The following is a 26,070-nucleotide window of genomic DNA, read 5'->3' on the forward strand; positions in this document are numbered from 1 at the left end:
GAAATCAAGTGGCTTATTGAGGTGATCGGGGTGTGTGGTCTTGAGGTATCTCTTTAATTTGTTGGGTCTCATGCTGTCTGCTGCTAGCGGTTTTAGACGGTTTGGTGCCCCCACCACTGTTGCCGTGAAGCTAAGAGCAAGATACCCTTCATCATATTTTCTTTTCGGTTGGCTTTTTGGTGGATCGAGCCCGTCAGATTTTTGTTTCTCTGCAGGCGCTGGCTCTGGCTCGACGACCTTTGAGGTGCGAGTCAAAAATGTATCCATTTTGTGTAATTGTGGTCCACACATTAGCCTGCTACCCATCCGCGTGAAAGGTTGTTCCGCTTAGCCCCGCCCCCATTAGATTAGATTAGATTAGATAGTACTTTATTCATTCCGTCAGGAGAGTTCCTTCAGGAAAATTACAATTTTCAGCACAATCCCATTCAAGATCGGACAAACATTACAGGGAGACAGAACAGGATCGCTGACGGGTCTGCCGGCTTCCAGCGCCCCTTACAAAAAAAGATGAGATACAGGTAAACAAGGGGGGGGGGGATAGAAGATTAAAATGAAATGTAAAAAAATCGGTTTTAGCCTGGGCCTTGGAGAGGGGGTGCAGACTGAGGCCAAGGGGAAAAAAAAAACAGTTACTGTTGCTATGTCTGTCAAACTTTCGCTCCTACCTAGAAATTTAAAGCCCAGAGGAAAAATAAGTAATTTACATTTATTTATATAGCGGATTTCACAGACAGAATCACAGTGATTTACAGTGTGTATAGAAAATGAAAGCATAGTAAAAAAAAAAAATCAAAGAATATAATTAAAATGTTTTTTAAAAAATTCAAGTGAAATTTCCTCCCGTTCCTCGTGCCCCACCTGTCATGTCTCTATTCCCCACCAGTAGGGCCCGCCCCACACTTTGAGAAACGCTGCTTTAAAGCATGCGCCTACTATTATTACTCTGACACTTGTTTCAAATTGCTTAAGAATTTTGAAAGTTTATCATAGAATGAGGCATGATGTGCAGTCTTACCCTGTAGGTAGAGCCTCTGGTCGGTCCCAGGTAGTTCTCTTTTCAATGTGGTCGACAAAGTACATACGTCCATTTGGGTCCACACGCTGCTCCCAGCTACATAAAAGATCATTTGACACATTAGTGTGACTACATGTGACATTTAAGTCACTTTAGGCAGAACATAAGTGTGAGTTGGCTCTACCCTGGTGGCAAAGGGCCACTGCTCATGGCCCTGGAAGCTGCTGTGGATGGTGCCGCTGGGGCCACGGGTTTGGGGCCATTAGCAGCAGGTTTTGCTGCAGCTGCTGCTACGGCGGCTGCTGCTGCTGCTGCCGCCGCCGCTACACCCGTGTTGTCATGAAGATCTGAGCTCACGCTGGCAGATGCCTGGGGGGAGCCTTCCGATGCCAGACCCTCGCTCAACTCACTTGGAGATGAACTGCTAGAGGAAGCTGGAAGAAAAGGGAGCAAGAAATAAAGTTTGTACTACAGTGTTAATTTTGACAGTTAGTTTTAGCCAAAGTCTTTTGGCAAAAATGTGTTTTAGTCATATCATAGTCATCCTAATTCAGAGGTTTTAAAGTCGTTTTCAGTGAAGTTCACATCGCACTTATTGGCCGCAGAGGGCCGCTTTTGACACTATTGTTACACAATTTTTTTATGCATTTTATTAGTACATTTTTTTTTAACTAAAATGTAAAAACAATATGGTAAGTTGTAGGGGTGTGGGAAAAAATCGATTCAAATACGAATCGAATCGTTTATGTTGTGCGATTCAGAAACGATACACATTTTTTAAAAATCGATATTTTTTTTTTTAAATGTAAAAAAAAAAAGAAGTTTTTTTTTTTTTTTTTAAATTAACCACTAAACAGCAATACCATAACAATGCAATCCAATTCCAAAACCAAACCTGACCCAGCAACACTCAGAACTGCAATAAACAGAGCAATTGAGAGGAGACACAAACACCACACAGAACAAACCAAAAGTAGTGAAACAAAAATGAATATTATCAACAACAGTATCAATATTAGTTATAATTTCAGCATAGCAGTGATTAAAAATCCCTCATTGACATTATCATTAGACATTTGTAAAAATACAAAAAAAGTGTCATAGTGGCTTACACTTGCATTGCATCTCATAAGCTTGACAACACACTGTGTCCAATGTTTTCACAAAGATAAAATAAGTCATATTTTTGGTTAGTTTAATAGTTAAAAACAAATTTACATTATTGCAATCAGTTGATAAAACATTGTCCTTTACAAATATAAAAGCTTTTTACAAAAATCTACTACTCTGCTAGCATGTCAGCAGACTGGGGTAGATCCTGCTGAAATCCTATGTAATGAATGAACACAGAATCGTTTTGAATGGGAAAAATATCGTTTTTGAATCATGAATCGAATCGAATCGAAAAAAATCGATATAATATCGAATCGTGACCCTAAGAATCGATATTGAATCGAATCGTGGGACACCCAAAGATTCACAGCCCTAGTAAGTTGTAATATTTTCACGTCAAAATTTAGTGTATGTTATTGTAAATGGAAAAAGAGTACTGCACTTTTTATGGTAAAACAAAAGGCAGCTTGATGCCAGAATTTTACTGTAAAATTTACATTTCTTTTTTTTTTACTGTAAATTTAAAAAACTGCATTTTTACAGTAACATTTTGGCACTAGAGTTGCCAGTTTTTTTGTTGTTTTTTGCTGCAAATCAACAACTAGATTTTTCGGTCTATTACTGTCAATGCCAAAACAGCACTACAGTTTCTAACAGTAAAAAAAAAGTACTGTTTTTTTTATTTAGAGAAAAATGCTGTAAAAACTACAGTAAATTTCACAATTTTACCATTGAATCTATTGCTGCATTTACATTGCACAATTTAATAATTTGCTTTGAAATCATTACTATTTATTTCTATTTTAAAAATGGTTTTGTTTGATAATATATTTTTGCATAATTAGACAATATTTAAGTTAACAAAACTTGCGATTGCATGGAGTACGTGTATTTTTTTTCTGCCAAAATAGAAAGAAAGAATACATTTAGTAAGACAAGTTACAGAACTTTATTGATACATATTTTTCCAGGATTTTGAAGGCCAAATTTAATGAAGTGGCGTGCCACATCTGGCCTCTGGGCCTGTGTCTTAATTGATTTAGTTTTAGTCTGGGTTTTAGTTGACTAAATTCCTTAACATTTTAACAGACTAAAATTACTGTAAATTTAATAGCAAAATGCATCTTTGAAGTTGTTTTGATTCCACTTTTCTTAAAGTTCAATTCAACTCTGCATAAATAGGCATATACAGGTGCATTTCAATAAATCGGAATATTGTGCATCACATTATTTCAGAATCAATTCAGACTAAGAGACTAATTACACCCTCAGAATCTTTTTCAGTTAATTTTCGATCGTGCATTAGTAGTGTAGTCCAGTGGTCCCCAACCTTTTTGTATCCGCGGGGGGGGGGGACGACACGGGACATGAAAAAGGGATGTTTTTGTGGTTGGTGCACTAATTGTAAGTGTATATTGTGCTTTTTATGTTGATTAAATATTTAAAAAAAAAAAAAAAAAAAAATTTTTTTTTTTTTTTAAATAAAAATTAATAAAAAAATCTTCTGCGGCCGGGTGGTTGGGGACCACTGGTGTAGTCTACAAATTGTTGTGCAGATCATCCAGCATTTTATCAAGCAAACGAGCTGGGTAGAGCTAGGTTGAGCAGAGTGTAAAATTAAATGTTGCGCAGTGCTTACACTTTTATTAAATGATTGTATTTTTTAAACAGGAAATAATTTAAATGGAACATAAACATGTATTTCACACTCAAATATTAACATTAAGAATGTAATGAGAAGTGCAATAATACAGCGTTACATTATTTACACACACACAGTTGTATACATTTGGAGTGCATAAATTGGATAAATCATATTTTAACTATTACCTTCAACAACATTAAAACTATTTTTCTATTCTATCATTAAAATGTAATTTGTACATTTTATTGTATAGGTCTACCATTTATTTAGACAATTATGACCAAGAGAAAATATTACTGATCAGGTTTGTTTTTATAAAGAACACTCAACACTAGTGTACAGTGCATGCAAATATGTGTGCATGCTTATGGTCACATGAAGACACATTTTGTGTATAACTCCACACAGAGTGGACAACAAATGGCGTCTTGGCCACTGCAAATAGAGCAACCGGTGCTTTAAAACTGACATATATTCAGTACAGGCCAAAAGTTTGGACACACCTCCTCATTCAGTGCGTTTTCTTTATTGTCATGACTATTTACATTGTAGATTGTTACTGAAGGCACTAACGGTGAAATAACTGAAAACATGTTTTATATTCTAGTTTCTTCAAAATAGTTAATCCACTTTACTTATATAGGACATTTAAATACATGTTTCCAAAGTGCTGCACAAAAATATTAAAAACAAGATTCAAATAGTATCCTTAGCTCCACCAATGACTGAATAAAACACAAATAAATATAAAACCAATATAAAACAAAATATGATTAAAAACGATTTTAAAGGGTAAAAGCACACCTGTGCAGTTAAAACCATTTCAGGTGACCAGCTCTTAAAGCCCATCAAGAGAATGCCAAGAGTGTGCGAAAAAGTAATCAAAGCTAAGGGTGGCTATTTTGAAAAAAACTCAAAAATAAAACATGTTTTCAGTTATTTCCCCTTTTTTTGTTAAGTACATTACTCCACGTGTGTTCAATCATAGTTTTTATGATTTCAATGACAATCTACAATCTAAATAGTCAAGAAAATAAAGAAAAGGCATTGAATGAGAAGGTGTGCCCAAACTTTTAGCCTGTACTGTACTGTACGTCTAACATAGGTATCTTTGTTTGTGTGTTACCTTGAAAAAGGATAAATCTGCACTACAAAAAATCTACACTGAGTGTGCACGACAATTGGTGTCTTGGCCACTGTCCAGTGTAAATACAGCAACCCGTGTTATAAAACTGACATATATATGTGTTACATAGCTTTCTTTGTTTGTGTGTTACCTTGAAAAATGACAAATCTGCTCTTTTGGGTTGTCAAGTTGTGCAATTAATATCTGAACAAGGTGGCGAGGATATTGATTAAAGTGCATTGTACGGGTATTTTGCTTATTATACTAGCGGTAAGCTCTGCTGAGGTTTTTTTCTACAAAGTAGTTTGTTTTTAAGTAAGTGTTTATTTTCTGACATGTGGTAGCGTAAGCAGACTTGCTCCTGCTCTACCATCTTTAATGGTAATTCAGTACAGTATAAGTCCATCCATCCATCCATTTTCTACCGCTTATTCCCTTTCGGGGTCGCGGGGGGCGCTGGCGCCTATCTCAGCTACAATCGGGCGGAAGGCGGGGTACACCCTGGACAAGTCGCCACCTCATCGCAGGGCCAACACAGATAGACAGACAACATTCACACTCACATTCACACACTAGGGCCAATTTAGTGTTGCCAATCAACTTATTCCCAGGTGCATGTCTTTGGAAGTGGGAGGAAGCCGGAGTACCCGGAGGGAACCCACGCATTCACGGGGAGGACATGCAAACTCCACACAGAAAGATCCCGAGCCTGGATTTGAACCCAGGACTGCAGGACCTTCGTATTGTGAGGCAGACGCACTAACCCCTCTGCCACCGTGAAGCCCACAGTATAAGTCATTTGGAAATATTAGCTTTGGCTAGTATTTACAGCTGGATCGGTCCGCAGCCGAGTGTGAAGCGACCGGAATGAGAATCAGCACCTCCAAGTCCGAGTCCATGGTTCTCGCCCGGAAAAGGGTGGAGTGCCATCTCCGGGTTGGGGAGGAGACCCTGCCCCAAGTGGAGGAGTTCAAGTACCTAGGAGTCTTGTTCACGAGTGAGGGAAGAGTGGATCGTGAGATCGACGGGCGGATCGGTGCGGCGTCTTCAGTAATGCGGACGTTGTACCGATCCGTTGTGGTGAAGAAGGAGCTGAGCCGGAAGGCAAAGCTCTCAATTTACCGGTCGATCTACGTTCCCATCCTCACCTATGGTCATGAGCTTTGGGTCATGACCGAAAGGATAAGATCACGGGTACAAGCGGCCGAAATGAGTTTCCTCCGCCGTGTGGCGGGGCTCTCCCTTGGAGATCGGGTGAGAAGCTCTGCCATCCGGGAGGGACTCAAAGTAAAGCCGCTGCTCCTTCAGATCGAGAGGAGCCAGATGAGGTGGTTCGGGCATCTGGTCAGGATGCCACCCGAACGCCTCCCTAGGGAGGTGTTTAGGGCACGTCCAACCGGTAGGAGGCCATGGGGAAGACCCAGGACACGTTGGGAAGACTATGTCTCACGGCTGGCCTGGGAACGCCTTGGGATCCCCCGGGAAGAGCTAAACGAAGTGGCTGGGGAGAGGGAAGTCTGGGTTTCCCTGCTTAGGCTGTTGCTCCCGCGACCCGACCTCGGATAAGCGGAAGATGATGGATGGATGGATGGATAGTATTTACAGTAGAAAATCGAGCTTCGAAGTTTACAGCATGTTTTGATGTCTACCGCGGCAAAGATGGTGCATCTTTTCTCTTTCTTCCCGATGTACAAGACATATTGTATTGATGTCTTTGTATTGTGTTTTGTTTTCCGGGAGAAAAATAAAAACAGTGTCCCTTCCACCCCTCTCCCACATGCAACTGCGAGTGGATATTTTCTCCCACCCGCCTAAAGACAAAGTCAAATCTTATTGGATTACATCTGGGTCAACAGTTTTAATTTGTTGACCAAATTGTCAGTTAATTTTGTCATTGTTTAAGGCAATGTGCTTTTGTTTTCATTCGTTATTGTCCTAATTTCGTCAAGGGAAAATAGGTCATTGACGATAACGAAGACAAACGTTTTTAGTCAACAATATTACCACTGCTGTACTTAAAATTGTAATCCCAAAAGCATGTACGACTTAGTGAGGCGTTGGGGTCTACCAGGAGCGGAAGAAGGTCGAGCTGGTCGAGAGCGATGAGAACCGGTGGCACCTCCTACGGACTGGGAGTTGACAGTGCAAGCATCAGGTACGATGACCCACTCGTCAGAGTCACTGGACGGAGACGTGTCTCTGCTTGGCCTGAAATATTTGCACCAAATGCAGTGGGTCAAGAAAAAATAATTAAGCATTTAATTGCTTAAATCATCTTCATTAGGTTTGGTTGACTCCACCTGTTGCCGTTTTGTCTTGCATCGTCTATGAGGGAAGCTGGAAGGAAAAGCGACAGATAGAAAATGGCTACATACTCAATAAATGTTGAAAAAAGATGAGTAGTTTACTCCAAAGTGTTGCGCTTGTAGAGATATAGAACTGACAACTGTAACACTCCAGTTCCAGAAGTGGCGGTAAAGCACTTTACAAAGCGGTTGACAACTACTGAGCTACTTGATGCTGCTGTTGTGAAAAATAATATGTAGGTATTCTTTCGTTAAACTGAAAATACACGTAATTAAATTCCAATTATGGTATTATGATCTCACCATGGTCTCTCTCTGCTGAGGCAAAGGCTTCGGGGTCGACATGCATGCCATCTAGACAGACTGACAGGTCACCGACGACGTCCCGGGAGTCTCTGTCGGAGCACAGCTGCAGCGTCTGTACCACCTCCGACACTAAGGACAACACAGAAACATCACACAGAATCAAAACACGTGCATTCAATTTATTTGTTATAAAACAAACTGTTTTTATTTTAATAAAAAAAAAATTCATATTCACTTGTGGAAAACTTAGTTAAAAAATTGATAACGAGGAGTTAATTATTTTTCCCCCACACTGTTCATCCACTGGAAAAGAAATTAACTGGTCTACGATTTTAATGGAAAGTTTATTTTAACACTGAAATCCCCCAAAATCCAAATGACATTCTAGAGCAGGGGTCGGGAACCTTTTTGGTTGAGAGAGCCAAAAAGCCAAATATTTTAAAATGTATTTCCGTAAGAGCCATATAAAACATTTTTTAACACTGAACACAACTAAACGCGTGCATTTTTAAGTAAGACCAACATTTCTAAAGTATAATAGGTCTCTTATTTTTTGTAATAACATTGTTATTCTGAAGCTAACTGTGGAGGGGGCGTGGCCCGCGGGCCTGCAGCGAACTGGGGTGTGCCAGGACCAGCCTCAAAATCAGCGAGAGCTGCGTAGATGGTCCACCTGAGCCTTGTTATCTAATCACCTGTCGCTCTGTTATAAGCAGCAGCCAGGAGGAGAGACAATGGTTGGGGCTGGAGCCAGAGCGCGAGCGAGAACGAAAGAGAAAAATACAATTGCATGAAAGAAAATGAGAGACTTATTGAAAAATAAAACAACAGTGTAACCCTGAAACAGGCTCTCGTGTCGGTGCTTGGTGGTCTGAAGAACCCCCAGGAGGACAAGCCCCACACTAAATGATAAATGGGTTGTACTTGTATAGCGCTTTTCTACCTTCAAGGTACTCAAAGCCCTTTGACATTACTTCCACATTTACCCATTCACACACACATTCACACACTGACGGAGGGAGCTGCCATGCAAGGCGCCAACCAGCACCCATCAGGAGCAAGGGTGAAGTGTCTTGCTCAAGACACAACGGACGTGACCTAGTTGGTACTAGGTGGGATTTGAACCAGGGACCCTCGGGTTGCGCACGGCCACTCTACCACTGCGCCACGCTGTCCACTAACCAATAATAAATAAATAACTTCTTAACGCAACTTCTTCAACAGGTGCGGTAATAAACGGATGGATGGACTAAAAATGCATGAGAATGTTTTATGTTTTGAACATTATTTTTAATACTTATTACAATTGGAATTATTCATTACTTATCAGGGACGGCGTGGCGCAGTGGGGAGAGTGGCCGTGCGCAACCCAAGCGTCCCTGGTTCAATTCCCACCTAGTACCAACCTCGTCACGTCCGTTGTGTCCTGAGCAAGACACTTCACCCTTGCTCCTGATGGGTGCTGGTTGGCGCCTTGCATGGCAGCTCCCTCCATCAGTGTGTGAATGTGTGTGTGAATGGGTAAATGTGGAAGTAGTGTCAAAGCGCTTTGAGTACCTTGAAGGTAGAAAAGCGCTATACAAGTACAACAATTTATTTTTATTTATGTTAAGCAATGTCAGCTCAGATTTATCCGAGAGCCAGATGCAGTCATCAAAAGAGCCACATCTGGCTCGCGAGCCATAGGTTCCCTACCCCTGTTCTAGAGAAATAAAATAAACAGTTGTTTTGGCAATCTAGGGGAAATCCTGACATTACAAAAAAAAAAAGCAATTTCTAATGTGAATGCAATGTGACCCGCATGCGGACATGACGTCTGCTCGCTATTTCGAGTTTGTGGCTCAACAGCAACTGACGCCATTACATTTCCCCCACAATACAGACCGGCCCGAGGGTCAAAAAGGTGCTATCGTAATGTAATGACGCTGTCTGTGTTAATATTAGTAATTTATTATGTATGTGTGCTATGTACCGCGGATGTCGTTGTGGCTTGTGCAGCCCTTTGAGACACTTGTGTTTTGGGGCTATATAAATAAACATTAAACGATTGATCGATTGATGATGGTATTCTGTTTGTATTGGATACGTTTCACAAATTCCTCAGTAAACTCACCAAGATGTCACTGTGGAGTTATGCAGTCTGTTTAGCTGATTGGACAGCCAGCCTCTGCAGCTGCTGGGTCCTTGGCAAAGACTTCTATTTAGTTTGATCTGCCGTTTTACTGCGGTTTTACAGGCACCGTTTGGAAACAATTAAGGTATGTAAAACAAATACAGAATCTTTCTATGTAAATAATTAATTTTGCAACGTATATATTTGCGGCTTAAATTCTGGTGCGGGTAATACATGGAAACATTTTTTTTTTCTTCTGAAATTTAGTGGGTGTAGTTTATGGTGCGTTATATAATCTGGAAAATTTGGCATATATACAAACATACAGTTTATATAAACATACACACACCTTCACACAAACATATATACATATAGTACTTGTATGGCACCCTTCTTTCGCAGTATATTTGATTAGGATATATTTTTGTAATCGGCTCTGCGATGAGGTGGCGACTTGTCCAGGGTGTACCCCGCCTTCCGCCCGAATCAAACTGAGAAAGGCTCCAGCAACCCCACCGTGACCCCGAAAGGGACAAGCGGTAGAAAATGGATGGATGGACTTGTATGGCATTTAGCGTTCACCTTACTATGAACCCAAAATAAAGAAGTAATGGTTAGCTTGACTTTTCAAGCTGGATGTTCAAGAACAGAGACTGTCTGTTCCTCTCTTTGAAAGTACTCCTACACAGGATGCGGATAGATCTTCATTAACTCATGGCTTTAAACTCTGAAAAAACATTTTTGCTTGCACCTGGCTCTTTTTCCGTTTTTCTCTTAAGCACAGCATGACCATGTCCAACTCTTGCGGTATGGATCACATTGCTGTGTATTCTGCCAATTGTCTTTTTGTGACACAAAAATACTTTATATTTGTCTCTAAACAGTTGTATTCCTTCTTTCTATCTGCGTTGAGGAAATGTCCCACAACAACAAAAAACACAGACAAGTATAGACACATTTACTGGATGAGTTATCGCAGGGTAATTATATCAGCATAATAAAACACCGCCTTAACTAACAGCGGACTCTTACATAAAAAGTGTGTGTCACATATGGCAAAGAGCAAAGGATAAGCTGCTGATAGACACAGTGGTGAGAAAGTACCAGCCAGTGGGATGACGCAAAACTTAAGTCTCAGCGTGTTCCTTTCACCTCTGTGGGAATATGTTACACGTGGAATATTCCCTCAAACACAAGAGAAACAGATACGGTATAATAATAGAGTATGACACTAACATTTCAAGTCGTTAGCCTTCAGTGTCTCCTGGATCTCCAGAGTGGCCATTCCTAACAAGATGTCTGCCTTCAGCGTCTGGTAGCTCCAAACACGGAATATCAGCTTGCTGATAGGAGTCACAATCCTGAAGGCAAAGAAACGTGTCAATCAGAATATAGCATCATTAGCTTTATAAGGACAGATTGTTTGTCGTATTGGATAGACCAAACCTTGTTAATGGCAAACAAATGTTTATAAAAGGATGTCATGATTACCATTTTTCCAATTTTCCAGCCAAGATCCCATTCGATACTTTGACAATAGATTATAGAACTGAAAATGTTTTATAGCAAGTAACCAAAGTAAAGACATATTTATAAAGAAACTCTTATTACATTTAAAATTTGCTAGTATTGTTGTAAATCAGATGATGTAATAAACAAATGTGTGGCATTAAATACTACATACAATTGTTCTAACCAAATAAAGCGATTAGTGGACCATAGATAAATAAAAGCAAAGAGAGATATTGTCTGCAATTTAAACGCCTTCAAAACCTTCCTGTATCCGGGGACTTATTTCCTGAGTTTGCAAACAATAACAACATTTTTTATTTATTTTTATAATTAAAACTAGAAAAATAAAAAATATTCTGTTGCGGCGCCGCTATGCAGCGAAATAGCGCAGACTTTTACGAGATCTTGCGAATCCGCTCGTAATCACGTGATTAAGTAAACACTGAAGTAAACACCGTGGAACATCTCACGCTTCGCCTTCCATCAATACCCACAGGCGGGCACGCCTGTGACGAGATGGACTCTGGCCGTAAAAAAGACGACAGTTTTGCCTTACAGGACGAATACTTTATTTTTTGTAGCAAGCAACAACACAACAGTTACATACATCATCACTGGCAAGTGTTGTAGACACACACACACACACACACACACACACACACACACACACACACACACACACACACACACACACACACACACACACACACACACAACTCAAACAAACCAAACCTTTGCCTACCCGGCTGCCGTATCAGCTGGCATTTGACACATAGCTGCCCAGGATATGCCTGTACAATTTTTTTTAAATTTCGGAGTTCCAGAGTCACCATTTGGTTTAACAAAATAAATTTACATCTGGAAACCTTCGACGAGTTGGGTCAACAAAGTAAAATTACATCTGGAAACCTTTGACAAGTTGGGTCAACAAAGTAAAATTACACCTGAAAACCTTTGACAAGTTGACTTCATGTCCGTCCCCGAAAATGTGAAATACGATCCACTTGGAAACCTTAGTATTTGAAAGTAAAACAGATCATGAATGTGTTTGTGCATGACTTCCTGTCCACCATGAGCAGATTTTAGCTGATATGATCCGCCGAGTTGCGGCGAAAGGCAAAAATAGAAGCTCTGCGTACATTTAGAGCATGAATCTGGTAAGGAAGTGCCATGACGTGCCGTACCGCAGCCTATGAAAACGGACACATTTACTTAAATAAAAACGGAAAGTGTCCCGTTGAAAAATTCCCAGAGAGATTCCCAGTCTCTCTCTTTTATTCACAAAACGCAGCGTTCCACTACAACAAGCTCAATCCCCATGTCTCGCTATCCCCACGGGGATTCGAACAACTTTTCACCTCCACAATACACGTCACTTCCCATCCTTGTCCCAAAAGTCCAAACCCCAGTCAAAGTCAGTGGCTAAATGCCATAGCCAGCTACTTCACCCTCTACGGCTGAAAGACGTGTTGGATATACCCTATTTTTCGGACTATAAGTTGCAGTTCTTTTCATAGTTTGGCCAGGGATGCGAATTTATACTCAGGAGCGACTTATGTGTGAAATTATTAACACATTACCGTAAAATATCAAATAATATTATTTAACTCATTCACGTAAGAGACTAGACGTATAAGATTTCATGGGATTTAGCGATTAGGAGTGACAGATTGTTTGGTAAACGTATAGCATGTTCTATATGTTATAGTTATTTGAATGACTCTTACCATAATATGTTAGGTTAACATACCAGGCACCTTCTCAGTTGGTTATTTATGCCTCATATAACGTACACTTATTCAGCCTGTTGTTCACTATTCTTTATTTATTTTAAATTGCCTTTCAAATGTCTATTCTTGGTGTTGGGTTTTATCAAATAAATGTCCCCAAAAAATGCGACTTATACTCTAGTGCAGGGGTGCCCATTACGTCGATCGTGATCGACTGGTCGATCTCGGAGGGTGTGTCAGTCGATCTCAAGCCAGGCATTAAAAAATAGACATAAAAATGAGCAATCATCAATCATACCAAGACTTCACTGTCGTCAGTTGTTTGACATTCTCGGCACCCGAGGATCTTGTGAGATGACGCTGGCTGCTGCGAGCTCATATTTAAGAAAAAAATCACTAACAGGGCGGACGCAGAGAAACACATTTTATTTCTAGAGACTCCGTACCTACTGTTAAAACTCTAAAGACCGACTGCACAGTTCCTGTCTTCACCATAAAAGACCTGTTTCATCCTGCCTGTGCTAACAAAATAAGAGTCTCAGAAAGCTAGCGTGCACAAGCTAGCAAGCTACGGAGTTGGTTTGCCAATGTATTTCTCCCCCGCCCTCAGCGACCGCTTTCTCACTTGCTTGCCCACCCGCACTCTCACTGACGTCACTCACCTGCTGCCAGACATTAAAGGGCCACACACATATGCTACTCTCATAACAAAGTGTTTAAAAACGAGTATGCAAGTTGGACAAATGAGATGCCAAATCCAACCACTTTCATGTGGTATTGGACAGAGAGGAGGACTTTTTTTTTTCCTCCATTTGAAAATGCGGACGTTATCAGCACCACTGTCTAATTCCAATGAATGCAAGTCATCAGAATCAAATACACCAACTTATATTCTTGTCTTCATGAAAGAAAGGAATCTGTGTGTGTTAAACATGCTTGTATTATCATTAAACACCATTAACTTGTTAACAAAAATGTCTCTTTCATAAATAAATCAATATAAATTATAAATAGGAATGAGGTAGATCTCCTCGACTTGGTCAATTGAAAAGTAGCTCGCCTGCAGAAAAAGTGTGAGCGCCCCTGCTCTAGTGTGACTTATATATGTTTTTTCCTTCTTTATAATGCATTTTCAGCAGGTGCGACTTATACTCCAGAGCGACTTATACTCCGAAAAATGCGATAACTGTCTCGTCTGACTTATTAATATGGTAAATGGTAAATGGGTTGTATTTGTATAGCGCTTTTCTACCCCTTTTTAAGGAGCCCAAAGCGCTTTAACAGTATTTCCACATTCGCCCATTCACACACACACTGATGGCGGGAGCTGCCATGCAAGGCGCTCACCAGGACCCATCAGGAGCAAGGGTGAAGTGTCTTGCCCAAGGACACAACGGACGTGACTAGGATGGTAGAAGGTGGGAATTGAACCAGTAACCCTCAGATTGCTGGCACAGCCATTCTACCAACTGGGGCGGTATAGCTCGGTTGGTAGAGTGGCAGTGGCAGAAACTTGAGGGTTGCAGGTTCGATTCCCGCTTCCGCCATCCTAGTCACTGCCGTCTTGTCCTTGGGCAAGACACCTTACCCACCTGCTCCCAGTGCCACCCACACTGGTTTAAATGTAACTTAGATATTGGGTTTCACTATGTAAAGCGCTTTGAGTCACTAGAGAAAAGTGCTATATAAATATATAAAATTCACAACTTTTCCACGGCGTCCCCCAATATAGTTCCTAATGTTCTCTTCTTACCTGGCTAATTTCTGGGTTCCTATTAGCCTTTTGTTGAATTGTACAGAACAGTGTTTTTCAACCACCACTGTGCCGTGAGATACAGTCTAGTGTGCCGTGGGAGATAATCTAAATTCACCTATTTGGGTTGATAATATTTTGGAAAACCAGTAATTATAATTTAGAAATGATGTGTTGTTGTTGAGTGTCGGTGCTGTCTCGAGCTCGGCAGAGTAACCGTGTCATACTCTTCCATATCAGTATGTGGCAGCCGGAAGCTAATTGCTTTGTAGATGTAGGAAACAGCGGGAGGCAGCGTGCGGGTAAAAAGGTGTCTAATGCTTAAACCAAAAATAAACAAAAGGTGAGTGCCCCTAAGAAGAGGCATTGAAGCTTAGGGAAGACTATGCAGAACGCAACTAAAACTGAACTGGCTACAAAGGAAAAAAAAAACAGAATGCTGGACGACAGCAAAGACTTACTGGGTAACAAAGACGGCGTCCACAATGTACATCCGAACATGACATGACAATCAACAATGTCCCCAAAAAGAAGGATAAAAACAACTGAAATATTATTGATTGCTAAAACAAAGTAAATGCGGAAGATATCGCTCAAAGGAAGACATGAAACTGGTACAGGAAAATACCAAAAAAAAGAGAAAAAGCCACCAAAATAGGAGCGCAAGACAGGGAATAAAACACTACACACAAGAAAACAGAAAAAAATCAAAATAAGTGAACATGTGTACTTACACGGTGAGCGCCTGCTTCCATTTTGGACTGTGTGTGTTGTTGCACTTCTCGGTCCGCTTTGACTGGCCATCCACGGCTACTTCCACATATGGACTGGGGCCGAACCAGTTCTTTTTGTTTTCCTTCAGCTTGGCTGAAAGCACTGGAGGAGATACACACATAAACAAAACATATTAACACAACACCACATTAAAATAACAGTTTGATAAATAGCAATTTTGTACTATGTGATCTTACCTGTGACTTGTAATTGGGCCTTCATGGTTCATCCATAACACTGCCAAGAACCAGCTAGTTAAAAAAATTGGGGAAACAAAATAAGCACAATTTAGTCTAAATTATGAAAACTACAATATGTCCATTACAGGCATGTTAACACAGAAAATGTGTGTGTTGTGTGTGATAAAAAGGTCAAAGTAATGTTTAATGTTCATTTATCCATTTAATTTGTCATGTAAGTATTCATAGTGCTTCCCTTTTTCCACAGCCTTATTCCAAAAATAGAATACATTTATTTTTGTCCTCAAAATTCTACACACAATAAATAACCCAGGATAGGGTAAAAGGTTTGTTTTAATTATATTTTTTGCAAATGTAAAAAAAATTAAAAACAATTCCCAGCCTTTGTTAAATACTTTGTTGATGCACCTTTGACAGCAAGTACAGCCTCAAGTCTTTTTGAATACAATGCCACATGTGTGCCGCACCTATATTTAGGCATTCCGTCTTTGCAACACCTTTTAAGCTCTACCAGGTTGGACGGGAAGGACATTTTCAGATCTCTCCCGAAATGTTCAGTCGGAGTCTGGGCTATGGCCACTCAAGACATTTACAGAGTTGTCCTGAAGCCATTCCTTTGATATCTTGGCTGTGTGCGTTGTCCTAATGAAAGATGAACCGTCACCCCAGTCTGATTTCAGGTGTGCTCTGGAGCAGTTCCCTCCAAGAAGTTCTCTGTACATTGCTGCATTCATCTTACCCTCTATCCCGACTAGTCTCCCAGTTCCTGCCGCTGGAAAACATCCCCGCAGCATGATGCTACCACACCATGCTTCACTGTGGCGATGGTCTGGTGATGAGCCGTATCTGGTTTCCGCCTGGCATTCTTGCCAAAAAGTTCAATCTTTGTCTCATCAGACCAGATATTTTTTTTCTTATGTTCTGAGAGTCTTTAAGGTGCATTTTGCCAAACTTTACGAAGGAATGGCTTCCGTCTGACCACAAAACCATACAGGATAGCTGCAGAGATAAATGGTTGTCCTTCTGGAAAGTCATCCTCTCTCCACTGAGGAATACTGTAGCTCTGGCAAAGCGACTATCGGGTTCTTGGTCACCTCCCTCCTTCCGCGATGGCTCAGTTTAGACAGCCGGCCAGCTGTAGGAAGAGTCCTGGTTTTTCCAAACGTCTTCCATTTACGGATGTTGGAGGCCACTGTGCTCATTGGGGCTTCCAGGCAGCAGATATTTTTCTGTACACTCCCCCAGATTTGTGCCTCCAGACAATACCGTCTCTGAGGTCTGCAGACAATTCCTTCGATTTCATGCTTGGTTTGTGCTCTGCCATGCACTACTTGTGTATACTGTAGAAAGGTGTATGCCTTTCCAAATCATGTCCAACTGACTTAATTTACCACAGGTGGAACCAACGTTCCCTCTAAGGTACGTGCCTGTGCAATTGCACACTGTTCACGCGTCCTCTGCGCACGGCAAATCTAGCCTGCGCACAAAATCGGATAAAAAGATAAGCGCATAACAGTGTGCACGTCTGCCGTCGTTCACATGTGCGCCAATGAATGCTCAAGGAGTTTTGGCATTTTCTCACACATATGAAAAATTAGAGGGACTGTTGGGTGGAACATCTCAAAGATCCATCCATCTGCAACCGCTTAGCTGGAATCGGGACGCGGGCATCTCAAAGATGATCAGTAGAAATAAGATGGAAATGAGCTCACATTTTAGCTTCATGGCAAAGGCTGCAAATTCTTATGTACATGTGATATCCAAACATTTATAAGAAAAAAAAAACATTTTTACATTGCCATGATGGGGTATTGTGTGCAGAGTTTTGAGGACAAAAATTAATTATTCCATTTTAGAATAAGGCTTTAATATCAAATCTGAAGCGCTGTGAGTACATTCGGGATGCACTGTATGCATTTTACATTGTTTTATGCATTTGAAACCATAATTATTCCATGTAAAATGTGTTTTGTGGTTAGATTAAACGGACATACAATATCTATTTTGGGAAAAATTATATAATTTTAGTACGATTCGCGTGTTGGCCCTGCCTTAAAGTGTGAATTATATTTATATAGCGCTTTTCTCTAGCGACTCAAAGCGCTTTACATAGTGAAACCCAATATCTAAGTTACATTTAAACCAGTGTGGGTGGCACTGGGAGCAGGTGGGTAAAGTGTCTTGCCCAAGGACACAACGGCAGTGACTAGGATGGCGGAAGCGGGAATCGAACCTGCAACCCTCAAGTTGCTGGCACGGCCGCTCTACCAACCGAGCTATCCCGCCCCTAAACTCTGCCTTCTGCCCGAGTGCAGCTGGGATAGGCTCCAGCCACCCCGCGAACCAAAGAGGGACAAGCAGTAGAACATGGGTGGATGGCTGGACGGTTTTCAGCTGACTTTTTGGAAGCCATTAATAACAACAAAATTACCACTGCATTCACAATGGAATTGTACAGTATACACATGTGCCATTCAAATTAAATTATTTGGGTAGGAGTGTTTATTTTGTTTTGTATTTTCAGTTTTACTGGCCATGACCAAAACAAGACTAAAGAAGTAAAAGGTGACAGTAAAAATACGCTTATCACTCCTGCACATCAAACCACACTATTATCTTCTTTCCAGAAAACAAACTCCAGGTATAGTAAGCCAATATTGACTTAATGTGCTCAGTGATTATGTTTGATGTTTGGCTTTTGTTATGTTCAGCAATTGGACTATATAACACTAAACCGCCGGTCCGTGATCATAAAACGGCCGGTACCACTTTTTAAAATAACAAACGTGATTAATGACTACAACCCCCATAGAACACAAAGCAGCAGAGCTAATGGACTCGCTATTTGGCAAGCCAATTTCTGTTTTGTGTCAACACCAATGCATAAACAATTTTCAAACCCTTGGGCACCCATTGGAAGTCGGTGCCTGTTTATTCTACCAAACTGTCTCTCCTCAGACTTACACTCAGACTTCCTTTTATTTTCGTTGAAATTCGAACTTTACAGTACAGATAAAGAACAACATTTTGTTGCATTAGCTCGTTGTAGTGCAGGATAAAACAGCAATAAGGCGCAAATATGAATAAATAGATTGCTGTACAGACAAATGTATTGCACTTTTGCATATACATCGATACAGACATATTTATTTAAAGACAAAACTTTGTGTAAGTTTTGCGTTATAGGCGAGTATATTATCATGAATAATTAGTGTCAAAATTGCATCTTTTTGCTCTTTTTTTCTTACGGGTTTTCCCCCAACAAAATAGTATGTGCCTTTTCCTGCAGGAGAATAATAAGGGTAATGATAATAACAATAACAATAGAGCCTTCTCCGTTGCGGGTCCCAACACTGGAACGATCTCCCTCTCCATCTGAGACAGGCCCCTTCTTTGGCTACTTTTAAGACCCTTCTTGAAACCCATTTTTATTCAAACTGCTTTTTCAATGTGTATTTTAGTTCTGTTTTAAATGTTATTTTTTTTAGTCTGTCCTTTGCCTCTATTTCTTTGTGGTGTACAGCCCTTTGTTCTTCAACTGTGGTTGTTTTTAAAGGGCTTTATAAATAAAGTTGGTATGGTATGGCAGTGGTTCTCAAAAGGGGGTACAGATACCCTTGGAGGTACTTGAAGGTATTCCAAGTGGTACGTGAGGTTTTTTTTTTTAATTCTAAAATTAGCAACAATTCAAAAATCCTTTATAAATATATTTTTTTAATTGAATTATATTTATATAGCGCTTTTCTCTAGTGACTCAAAGCGGTTTACATAGTGAAACCCAATATCTAAGTTACATTTAAACCAGTGTGGGTGGCACTGGGAGCAGGTGGGTAAGGTGTCTTGCCCAAGGACACAACGGCAGTGACTAGGATGGCGGAAGCGGGAATCGAACCTGCAACCCTCAAGTTGCTGGCACGGCTGCTCTACCAACCGAGCTATGGAATAACACTTCAACAAAACATGAATGTAACTTCATAAACTGTGAAAAGAAATGAAATAATGCAATATTCAGTGTTGACAGGTGCTCGATTTTTTTGTGGACATGTTCCATTAATATTGATGTTAAAGATTTCTTTTTGTGTGAAGAAATGTTTAGAATGAAGTTGATGAATCCAGATGGATCTCTATTACAATCCCCAAAGAGGGCACTTTAAGTGGATGATTACTTTTATGTGTAGAAATCTTTATTTATAATTGAATCACTTGTTTATTTTTCAACAAGTTATAAAATGTAATAAATCAGAAACTGATGACATAGTGCTGTATTTTACTTCTTTATCTCTTTTTTTTTCATCCAAAAATGCTTTGCTCTGATTAGGGGGTAGTTGAATTTAAAAAAAATGTTCACAGGGGGTACATTGCTGGGGAAAAAGGTTGAAAACCACTGTGGTATGGAATGGTAATAACATTACGATTGTGTAATTGCACAATCTCCGGTAGCTTTAAAAATGCTTCTTTACGAAAATATTAGTGTTCACTGTTCAGTTATACTTTTAATAGTGTTTCTTATTGTAGATCAGTGGTGTCAAACTCATTTTAGATCGGGGGCCACATAGAGAAAAATCTACTCGTAAGTGGGCCCGAGTGGTAAAATCACGGCACAATAACCTAAAACCAAAGACGACTACAGATTGTTTTCTTTGTTAATCTGCCGCTTCTTTTCTTTTCTTTTTTCTCCTATGTCCCCCCCTCCCTTGTGGAGGGGGTCCAGTCCGATGACCATGGATGAAGTACTGGCTGTCCAGAGTCGAGACCCAGGATGGACCGCTCGTCGGGACCCAGGATGGACCGCTCGCCTGTGTATCGGTTGGGGACATCTCTACGCTGCTGATCCGCCTCCGCTTGAGATGGTTTCCTGTGGACGGGACTCTCGCTGCTGTCTTGGATCCGCTTTGAACTGAACTCTCGCGGCTGTGTTGGAGCCACTGTGGATTGAACTTTCACAGTATCATGTTAGACCCGCTCGACATCCATTGCTTTCGGTCCCCTAGAGGCGGGGGGGTTGCCCACTTCTGAGGTCCTCTCCAAGGTTTCCCATAGTCAGCATTGTCACTGGCGTCCCACTGGATGTGAATTCTCCCTGCCCACTGGGTGTGAGTTTTCCTTGCCCTTTTGTGGGTTCTTTCGAGGATGTTGTAGTCGTAATGGTTTGTACAGTCCTTTGAGACATTTGTGATTTAGGGCTATATAAATAAACATTGATTGATTGATTGATTGATTGATTGATTGAAAAGTAGAATAAGCACAATCTGAAAATGTACAAATTATGTTTTTTTTACACTTACATGTTGCAGTTAATAGTATTCTGTCTTTATTTGTCGTTATTTATACTTTCTGAATAAATTACGTGATAATGTTCATCAGTCAACTCATTGGTGTTAATTTTCAATCTATCAAGATAAAAAATAATATCAAAATCAAATTACAGGATGTTATTTATGTAGTTTGCTCATTTTCCTCGACTGGTGCACTAACATATTGTGGTTTATTTTGTAGCATAATCTACAAAGATACAAATAATTAGAAGTGTTTATTTCATTAAAAAATTCTGGCTCATTTTTTTACTTAGCAAACTCATCCGGCGGGCCGGATAAAACCTGTTCGGGGGCCTGATCCGGCCCGCGGGCCGTACGCTTGACACCCCTGATGTAGATGTTGTAATCTTTCATATTCACCAGTAAATAGTGTTGTTCTGTTTATTTTATGTTTTAAAGGGTTCCATTACATTTTGTATGGGATCTCAGCGGGCAGGTGTTCCAAATACATTGGACCTTTTTCCTCATTGTCCTCATAGGAGGTTTTCTAGGTTACGTAAGTAGGTAGATAATCTTGGGCTATTTCAAGAAGGTAGCCTCTACAACAGAGAAAATCCCAATCGGGGTTGAAATTAAAATCTGGCCTACAGGTTCTATTCAAACAGCAGTTTTCAGGGAATGTGTTTTGTTTTTTTGTCAAACCTTATTGTTTATATATTCCTAAACGTAATCAATATTGTAACTACATGTTTGTATAATAATCTATTAAGTGATTAATTTATTTAATAAGCTACACCGATCCAACACTTGACACTGGGTTAAGTTTACCATAAATCAGGGGTCACCAACGCGGTGCCCGTGGGCACAAGGTAGCCCGTAAGGACCAGATGAGTAGCCCGCTGGCCTGTTCTAAAAAAAGCTCAAATAGCAGCACTTACCTAGTGATCTGCCTCTATTTTTAAAAATGTATTTATTTACTAGCAAGCTGGTCTCGCTTTGCTCGACATTTGTAATTCTAAGGGGGGCAAAACTCAAATAGAATTTGAAAATCCAAGAAAATATTTTAAAGACTTGGTCTTCAATTGTTTAAATAAATTCATTTATTATTTCACTTTGCTTCTTATAACTTTCAGAAAGACAATTTTAGAGAAAAAATATAACCTTAAAAATGATTTTTAAACACATATAACTTTTAAATTCCTTCCTCTTCTTTCCTGACAATTTAAATCAATGTTCAAGTATTTATTTTTATTGTAAAGAATAATAAATACATTTTAATTTAATTATTCATTTTAGCTTCTGTTTTTTCGACGAAGAATATTTGTGAAATATTTCTTCAAACTTATTATGATTAAAATTCAAAAAAATTATTCTGGCAAATCTAGTAAATCTGTAGAATCAAATTTAAGTCTTATTTCAAAGTGGATTTTAACCTATTTAAAACATGTCATCAAAATTTAAAAAATAATCTTAATCAGGAAAAATTACTATAATGATGTTCCATAAAAAAATATATATGTATTTTTTTTTTTCAAAAAGATCCAAATTTGTCTTCATTTTTTTCGGTTGAATTTTAAATTTTAAAGAGTCGAAATTGAAGATAAACTATGTTTCAAAATGTAATTTTCATTTTTTTCGTGTTTTCTTTTCTTTTAAACCAGGGATGTCAAATGTACGGCCCGCAGGATAAGAATAACAATTGGTCGACATTTTTTAATGAAAGAAACTGCTGTTCTAAATGTGTCCAGTGGATGTCGCAATAGCAATTTTTTTGTATCTTTGTAAATGATGCTACATATGTAAAAAAAATAAAGATAAACCTCATGATGTGAGTGCACCAGTCCTGGAAAATGAGCAAAGTACGTAAATAAATTGCTGTAATTAGATTTTGATGTTAGTTTTTCTTATTTTGATAGATTGAAAATTAACACCAACGAGTTGACTGATGAACATTATCACATAATTTATTCAGAAAGTATAAACAACAAATAAACATATAACACAAACATGTAAGTGTAAAAATAACCCAACAACATAATGATTTGTACATTTTCAGAATGTGCTTATTCTTTTTTTTAAACAAAGAGAACAATCTGAAGTTGTCTTTATTTTTAAGTTATCGTGCCATGATTTTACCACTTGAGAGTAGTTTTTTCCATGTGGGCCCCCATCTAAAATGAGTTTGAAGTGAAGTGAATTATATTTATATAGCGCTTTTCTCTAGCGACTCAAAGCGCTTTACATAGTGAAACCCAATATCTAAGTTACATTTAAACCAGTGTGGGTGGCACTGGGAGCAGGTGGGACACAACTGCATTGACTAGGATGGCGGAAGCGGGAATCGAACCAGCAACCCTCAAGTTACTGGCACGGCTGCTCTACCAACCGAGCTAAACACCCCTGATCTAAACAAATAACAGAGCATATGACGCCAAAACGGCAATTGCAACATAAGTACAATATTATCATATTAATTATTCAGAAAGTATAAATATCGACAAAAAAAAAATGATAGCATAGAATTAACCGCAACATGTAAGTGTAAATAACACCGACAAAATTATGATTTGTACATTTTCAGAATGTGCTCGTTCTATTTTCAAACAAAGAAAACAATCTGAAGTTGTCTTTATTTTGAAGTTATCGTGCCGTGATTTTACCACTTGAGAGTAGTTTTTTCCATGTGGGCCCCCATCTAAAATGAGTTGAGTTTGACACCCCTGATCTAAACAAATAAACGAGCATATGACACCAAAACGACAATTGCAACATAAATACAATATTATCATATTATTTATTCAGAAAGTACAAATTTCGACAAAAAAAAAAGATAGCGTAGAATTAACCGCAACATGTAAGTGTAAATAACACCGACAAAATTACGATTTGTACATTTTCAGAGTGTGCTTGTTCTATTTTCAAACAAAGAAAACAATCTGAAGTTGTCTTTATTTTTAAGTTATCGTGCCGTGATTTTACCACTTGAGAGTAGTTTTTTCCATGTGGGCCCCCATCTAAAATGAGTTTGACACCCCTGATCCAAACAAATAACCGAGCATATGACGCCAAAACGGCAATTGCAACATAAATACAATATTATCATATTAATTATTCAGAAAGTATAAATATCGACAAAAAAATGATAGCGTAGAATTAACCGCAACATGTTAGTGTAAATAACCCCGACAAAATTACGATTTGTACATTTTCAGAATGTGCTCGTTCTATTTTCAAACAAAGAAAACAATTTGAAGTTGTCTTTATTTTTAAGTTATCGTGCCGTGATTTTACCAGTCCGGGCCCACTTGGGAGTAGATTTTTCTCCATGTGGCCCCCCAGCTAAAATGAGTTTGACACCCCTGTTTTAAACTGTTCGATTAAGTGTTTTTTTTCATCATTTATTCTCTACAAAAAACCTTCTGTAAAGGGAAAAAAATGTACGACGGAATGACAGACAGAAATACCCATTTTTATATACATATAGATGTATTTAATAAAAGTAAATTTAACAAATTGGCTATTTCTGGCGATTTATTTAAGTGTGTATCAAACTGGTAGCCCTTCGCATTAATCAGTACCCAAGAAGTAGCTGTTGGTTTTAAAAAAGGTTGGTGACCCCTGCCATAAATACACCGCGCTCACGACAAACTGTTGCTATTAACGAACCTGTGAACGGAACTTGATTAATACACCGCGTTACCGACAAACTGTTGCTATTAGCGGACCTTTGAACGCAGAATTAAATGCTAACGTCAACCGGCTCCCCGCGTAAACAAAGAGAACATTCTGAAGTTGTCTTTATTTTTAAGTTATCGTGCCGTGATTTTACCACTTGAGAGTATTTTTTTCCATGTGGGCCCCCATCTAAAATGAGTTTGACACCCCTGATCTAAACAAATAACCGAGCATATGACGCCAAAACGGCAATTGCAACATAAATACAATATTATCATATTAATTATTCAGAAAGTATAAATATCGACAAAAAAATGATAGCGTAGAATTAACCGCAACATGTTAGTGTAAATAACCCCGACAAAATTACGATTTGTACATTTTCAAAATGTGCTCGTTCTATTTTCAAACAAAGAAAACAATCTGAAGTTGTCTTTATTTTTAAGTTATCAGGCCCTGATTTTACCAGTCCGGCCCACTTGGGAGTAGATTTTTCTCCATGTGGCCCCCCAGCTAAAATGAGTTTGACACCCCTGTTTTAAACTGTTCATTAAGTGTTTTTTTCATCATTTATTCTCTACAAAAAACCTTCTCTAAAGTGAAAAAAATGTACGACGGAATGACAGATAGAAATAACCATTTTTATATACATATAGATATATTTATTAAAGGTAAATTTAACAAATTGGCTATTTCTGGCAATTTATTTAACTGTGTATCAAACTGGTAGCCCTTCGCATTAATCAGTACCCAAGAAGTAGCTGTTGGTTTTAAAAAGGTTGGTGACCCCTGCCATAAATACACCGCGCTCACGACAAACTGTTGCTATTAACGAACCCGTGAACGCAACTTGATGAATACACCGCGCTACCGACAAACTGTTGCTATTAGCGGACCTTTGAACGCAGCATTAAATGCTAACGTCAACCGGCTCCCCGCGTACGTCGCAGCTTCCACCGTCAAAGGAAAAGTCACCGCAGGACTGTACCTGACATTGACTGACGATAAAAGGACACGGCTGCTGCTTTCCTCCTAACGTTGCGGCGACGTTGTTGTCACGTAATAATTAACAATACCGCCTGACATCATAGCCAAGCTGGCCCGACATACTGGCTAGCAAGGGCCACCATGGAGGCTGTTCCGGTGGGGGGATTTTCACAATAAGAGACTTGACGTTCGTCACACAGAGTGCATAGAACGGGGGTGCTCTAACTTTTTCCTCAACAAATCAAAGTATGCAGGGCCATCATGATGTTTTTTATTTTGAAAACCTACGGACGTAATTACGTATTCAAAGACACTTTGAGTAAACTTGGAGTTATAGGTGAGTATTATCATTAATCATTTGTGTCAAAATTGCATCTTTTTCACATCTTTTCGTTCTTTTGTCTTATATTTTCCCCTGGCAATATAGTGTGGGCCTTTTCCTGTAGGAAAATAATAATGGTAATGATAATAACAATAGTAATAATTTTACGATTGTGTAATTGCCCATTCTTTGGTAGATTTAAAAACATGTTGGTTTACAAAAATATCAGTGTTGA

General features: G+C 39.3%; 1 protein-coding gene across 1 annotated transcript in view; it reads right to left on the reverse strand.

The window, feature by feature from the left end:
- Positions 1–25,678, reverse strand: part of itcha (itchy E3 ubiquitin protein ligase a) — a 54,770-nt gene extending 29,092 nt beyond the window's left edge. Inside the window, exons 1-9 of the mRNA XM_061889629.1 lie at positions 25,515–25,678; positions 15,594–15,647; positions 15,357–15,498; positions 10,864–10,988; positions 7,512–7,643; positions 7,203–7,239; positions 6,971–7,110; positions 1,203–1,452; positions 1,019–1,114 (exon numbers count right to left, since the gene is read on the reverse strand). Coding sequence (XP_061745613.1) covers positions 1,019–1,114; positions 1,203–1,452; positions 6,971–7,110; positions 7,203–7,239; positions 7,512–7,643; positions 10,864–10,988; positions 15,357–15,498; positions 15,594–15,618 — 947 coding nt within the window. The 5' untranslated portion in view covers positions 15,619–15,647; positions 25,515–25,678. The remainder of the gene's footprint in view (positions 1–1,018; positions 1,115–1,202; positions 1,453–6,970; positions 7,111–7,202; positions 7,240–7,511; positions 7,644–10,863; positions 10,989–15,356; positions 15,499–15,593; positions 15,648–25,514) is intronic.
- Between the last annotated feature and the right edge of the window lie 392 nt (positions 25,679–26,070).

The sequence above is a fragment of the Nerophis ophidion genome, linkage group LG02 (assembly GCF_033978795.1).
Source record: "Nerophis ophidion isolate RoL-2023_Sa linkage group LG02, RoL_Noph_v1.0, whole genome shotgun sequence".
Taxonomy (NCBI): Eukaryota; Metazoa; Chordata; class Actinopteri; order Syngnathiformes; family Syngnathidae; genus Nerophis; species Nerophis ophidion.